The sequence below is a fragment of the Boleophthalmus pectinirostris genome, unplaced genomic scaffold (genome assembly GCF_026225935.1).
Source record: "Boleophthalmus pectinirostris isolate CB_2022bp ecotype Guang Dong unplaced genomic scaffold, ASM2622593v1 HiC_scaffold_17, whole genome shotgun sequence".
In the NCBI taxonomy this organism is placed as follows: Eukaryota; Metazoa; Chordata; class Actinopteri; order Gobiiformes; family Gobiidae; genus Boleophthalmus; species Boleophthalmus pectinirostris.
In genome coordinates, this window is record NW_026571115.1 from 37,124,086 (window position 1) to 37,129,659 (window position 5,574).

General features: G+C 40.7%; 1 protein-coding gene across 1 annotated transcript in view; it reads right to left on the reverse strand.

Annotated features, from left to right (window-relative positions):
- Nucleotides 1–5,574, reverse strand: part of ppfia3 (PTPRF interacting protein alpha 3) — an 87,288-nt gene that overhangs the window by 24,350 nt on the left and 57,364 nt on the right. Inside the window, 3 exon segments of the mRNA XM_055153116.1 lie at nt 110–310; nt 1,757–1,838; nt 2,969–3,068. Of these exon segments, the coding sequence (XP_055009091.1) occupies nt 110–310; nt 1,757–1,838; nt 2,969–3,068 (383 nt within the window).

Below are 5,574 nucleotides of genomic sequence, written 5' to 3' on the forward strand. Positions count from 1 at the left end.
TTAGTCTTGGTCCTGGTCCTGGTCCTGGTCCTGGTCTAGTCCTGGTCCTGGTCTAGTCCTGGTCCTGGTATAGTCCTGGTCCTGGTCTAGTCCTGGTCCGGGTCCTTACAGATCCGGTGGTGGCGGGCGCGGACGGGCTGGTCAGCGACACCATCTCCTGGATGGCGAGGCGCAGTTTGAGGCGGTGCAGCGGGTTACTGATGCCGATCTCCCTCTGGATCTCGGTGTCCGACAGGTTCGCCATGATCGCCCCACTCTTCACGTTAGAGCGACACGCCGCCACGTACCACGCCGGCATGCCCACCCACAGCTGGCACCGACGAGGGCGGGGGGAGGACGGGGGGCAAGGACGGGGGGCGAGGAGGGAACAGAGGAGGTAAGGACGAGGAGGGAACAGAGGAGGTAAAGGAGGTAACAGAGGAGGTAAAGGAGGTAAAGGAGGGCACAGAGGAGGTAAAGGAGGTAACAGAGGAGGAAGGAGGAGGTAAGGAGGAGGGGGAACAGGAGGAGGTAGAACAGAGAGGAGGTAAAGGAGGGAACAGAGGAGGTAAAGGAGGGAACAGAGGAGGAGGAGGTAAAGGAGGGCACAGAGGAGGTAAAGGAGGGTCAGGAGAGAGGTACAAGGAGGACACAGAGGGTAACAGAGGAGGTAAAGGAGGGAACAGAGGAGGTAAAGGAGGAACAGAGGAGGTAAAAGAACAGAGGTAAGGAGGCAACAGAGGAGGTAAAGGAGGGAACAGAGGAGGTAAAGGAGGTAAAGGAGGGACAGAGGAGGTAAAGGAGGCAACAGAGGAGGTAAAGGAAGGAACAGAGGAGGTAAAGGAGGGACAGAGGAGGAAAAGGAGGGAACAGAGGAGGTAAAGGAGGCACAGAGGAGGTAAAGGAGGTAAAGGAACAGAGGAGGTAAAGGAGGGACAGAGGAGGTAAAGGAGGAAAGAGGAGGAGGAACAGAGAGGAGGTAAAGGAGGAAAGGAGGAGGGAACAGAGGAGGTAAAGGAGGGAACAGAGGAGGTAAAGGAGGGAACAGAGGAGGTAAAGGAGGACACAGAGGAGGTAAGGAGGGACACAAGGAGGAACAGAGGGAAAGAGGAGGAGGGAACAGGAGGAGAGAGGAGGTAATGAGGTAAAGGAGGACACAGAGGAGGTAAAGGAGGGAACAGAGGAGGTAAAGGAGGGAACAGAGGAGGTAAAGGAGGACACAGAGGAGGTAAAGGAGGGAACAGGAGGTAAAGGAGGACACAGAGGAGGTAAAGGAGGAACAGAGGAGGTAAAGGAGGACACAGAGGAGGTAAAGGAGGACACAGAGGAGGTAAAGGAGGAACAGAGGAGGGAGGGGCACAAGGAGTAAGGAGGAGGAGGTAAAGGAGGGAACAGAGGAGGTAAAGGAGGACACAGAGGAGGTAAAGGAGGGAGGAGGTGGAAAGGGAGGAGGGTAAGGAGGCAGAGGGTAAAGGAGGGAACAGAGGAGGTAGAGGGAGGTAAAGGAGGCAACGGGAGGAGGACAGAGGAGGTAAACAGAGGAGGTAAAGGAGGGAACAGAGGAGGTAAAGGAGGCAACAGAGGAGGTAAAGGAGGCAGAAAAAACACAAATATATTTCAGATTAGAGTTTTTACAATCAGAATAATCAAGATTCAGTTTCCCGTTTGAAAATCTCCACAGGAACATTCATTTGTTTCACTCGTTTGTTTGTCCAGTTTAGTTTTCGTTTGAGTTTAAAGTCTTGTTCGGTTCAGAGCAGGTCCAGGAGCTTCTCACCTCGAGCCACGACACCACGGTGGGACCGTCCCAGGAGGCGAAGGGGAGACCCTGACGACACGCCTCCTCCAGCAGCTCATGTCTGGAACACAACACAGAGAAGAACCATGAAACACCAGAAAAACCATGAAACACCAGAGAGAACCATGAAACACCAGAAGAACCATGAAACACCAGAAGAACCATGAAACACCAGAAGAACCAGAAGAACACCAGAAACATGAAACACCAAGAAGGAACCAGAGAAACCAGAAGAACCATGAAAACCAGAAGAACCACACCAGAGAGAAGAACCATGAAACACCAGAGAGAAGAACCATGAAACACCAGAGAAGAACCAAAGAAGAACCATGAAACACCAGAAGAACCATGAAACACCAGAGAAGAACCAAAGAAGAACCATGAAACACCAGAGAGAAGAACCATGAACCACCAGAGAAGAACCAAAGAAGAACCATGAAACACCAGAAGAACCATGAAACACCAGAAGAACCATGAAACACCAGAGGGAAGAACCATGAAACACCAGAGAGAAGAACCAAAGAAGAACCATGAAACACCAGAAGAACCATGAAACACCAGAGAGGAACCAGAGAAGAACCATGAAACACCAGAGAGAAGAACCATTAAACACCAGAGAAAAGAACCATGAAACACTAGAGAAGAACCAAAGAAGAACCATGAAACACCAGAAGAACCATGAAACACCAGAGAAGAACCAGAGAAGAACCATGAAACACCAGAAGAACCATGAAACACCAGAGAGAAGAACCATGAAACACTAGAGAAGAACCAAAGAAGAACCATGAAACACCATGAAACACCAGAAGAACCAGAAGAACCATGAAAACACCAGAGAAGAACCATGAAAACACCAGAGAAGAAGAACCATGAAAACACCAGAGAGAAGAACCATGAAACAGAAGAACCATGAACCAAAGAGACAGAAACACCAGAGAAGAACCATGAAACACCAGAGAGAAGAACCATGAAACACCAGAGAGGAACCAGAGAAGAACCATGAAACACCAGAGAAGAACCATGAAACACCAGAAGAACCATGAAACACCAGAAGAACCATGAAACACCAGAGAGAAGAACCATGAAACACCAGAGAGGAACCAGAGCTGTTATGGAACATCTCCACACTGTGATGGTCAGATACGTTTGGAGCCACAGCCGCCCCGGGACAGACTGAGGCGAAACACTCACTTCTTCTTGTTGCGTCGGTCTTTGTCGGCAGGTCCCAGAGTCCCGGTTTTACTCAGAGTCATGGAGTCTCCAGGGCCCAGGTCCTCAGACGGAGTGGACGCTGAGGAAGGAGAGAAGAAAGGAACGAAAGGATTAATATGAGAGGAGAGACAGAAAGGTCCTCAGAGGGAGTGGAGGCTTATGGAGATAAAATTGCCTAAAATTATATACATAAATATACATACATTTATGAATATCCAAATACAAATATAAAAACGTGACATACAAATAAATAAATTAGTATAAATAAGTATCAGGGTCTGATCAAGTGTTAACGGAGGGAAACAGGCAGATTTTTGACATTCAAAAATTCAGAAACTAGAGCCGGCATGTCCAAACTATGGCCCGGGGGCCAAATGCGGCGAAATCAAACTTGAATATAACCATTATATATATATTATATATACGATATGTCAGAATTCATATCGAGTTTAAAAACTGTCTCGATATATTTAAAATATCGATATATCGCCCACCCCTAGTAGTTTGTGTCTGTCTGTGTGTGTAGTATATTTGTATGTAGTATATTTGTGTGTAGTATATTTGTGTGTAGTATATTTTGTTATGTTATTTGTGTGTAGTATATGTGTGTGTAGTATATTTGTATGTAGTATATTTGTGTGTAGTATATTTGTGTGTAGTATATGTATGTAGTATATTTGTGTGTAGTATATTTGTGTGTAGTAATGTTGTGTGTGTGTGTGTGTGTGTGTGTGTGTGTGTGTGTGTGTGTGTTGTGTGTGTAGTGTAGTATATATGTTGTGTATAGTTGTGTAGTATATTTGTAGTGTATATTTGTGTGTAGTATATTGTGTGTATATAATTTGTGTGTAGTATATTTGTGTGTAAGAATATTTGTGTAGATAGTATTTGTATGTAGTATATTTTGTGTATAGTGTGTGTAGATGTATTGTGTGGTGTGTGTGTTGTGTATGTGTGTGTGTGTGTGTAGTGTGTGTGTGTGTATGTAGTATATTTGTGTGTAGTATATTTGTATGTAGTATATTTGTGTGTAGTATATTTGTGTGTAGTATGTGTATGTAGTATTGTATGTAGTATATGTGTGTAGTATATAGTATGTAGTATATGTAGTATATATTGTGTGTAGTTAGTATATATTGTGTATGTAGTTATATTGTGTAGTATGTTGTATATATTTGTGTGTAGTATATTTGTATGTAGTATATTTGTGTGTAGTATATTTGTGTGTAGTATGTGTATATGTAGTATTATGTGTAGTATATATGTAGTATATGTTGTATGTAGTAGTATAGTGGTGTGTGTGTAGTATATTTGTGTGTAGTTGTGTAGTATATGTGTATAGTATGTGTGTAGTATATTTGTATGTAGTATATTTTGTGTGTGTGTAGTATATTTGTGTGTAGTATATTGTATTTGTGTATAGTTTTGTATGTTAGTATATTGTGTGTTATATGTGTGTAGTATATTTGTGTGTAGTAGTATATTTGTATGTAGTATATGTTGTGTGTAGTATATGTGTGTGTATGTGTGTGTAGTATATTTGTGTTTGTGTGTAGTATATTTTGGTGTAGTATATTTGTGTGTAGTATATTGTATGTAGTATATTTGTGTGTAGTATATTTGTGTGTAGTATGTGTATATAGTATGTATATGTAGTATATTTGTGTGTAGTATATTTGTATGTAGTATATGTGTGTAGTATATTTGTGTGTAGTATATGTGTGTGTATTTGTGTAGTATATTTGTGTGTAGTATATGTTAGTATGTGTAGTATATTTGTTGTGTAGTATTTGTTGTAGTATATTTGTGTGTAGTATATTTGTGTAGTATAGTTGTGTGTTGTAGTATATGTAGTGTGTGTAGTATAGTATATGTAGTATGTAGTATATGTGTATGTAGTATATTGTGGTGTAGTATATTTGTATGTAGTATATATTTGTGTAGTATATTTGTATGTAGTATATTTGTGTGTGTAGTATATTTGTGTAGTTTAGTATTGTAGTATATTTGTATTGTATGTGTATATGTGTATATATTGTGTGTAGTATATGTATATGTGTATGTAGTATATGTGTGTATGTAGTAGTATATTTGTATGTTGTGTGTAGTTATGTAGTATTGTGTAAAGATTTGTATGTAGTATATTTGTGTTGTAGTAGTAGTATTTTGTGTAGTAGTGTGTGTAGTATATTGTGTGTGTATATAGTATATTTGTGTGTAGTATATTTGTGTGTAGTATATGTTGTATGTAGTATATTGTGTGTTGTATATGTAGTATATTTGTTGTGTATATTTGTATAGTATATGTGTAGTATATTTGTGTAGTATATTTGTGTGTAGTATATTTTGTGTGTAGTATATTTGTGTGTAGTATATGTAGTATATTTGTGTGTAGTATGTGTGTGTGTAGTATATTTGTTTGTGTAGTATAATTTGTAGTTTGTGTGTAGTATGTTGTAGTAGTATTGTGTGTAGTATATGTGTATGTAGTATATTTGTGTGTAGTATGTGTGTAGTATATTTGTGTGTAGTATATTTGTGTGTAGTATATTTGTGTGTAGTATATTTGTATGTAGTATATTTGT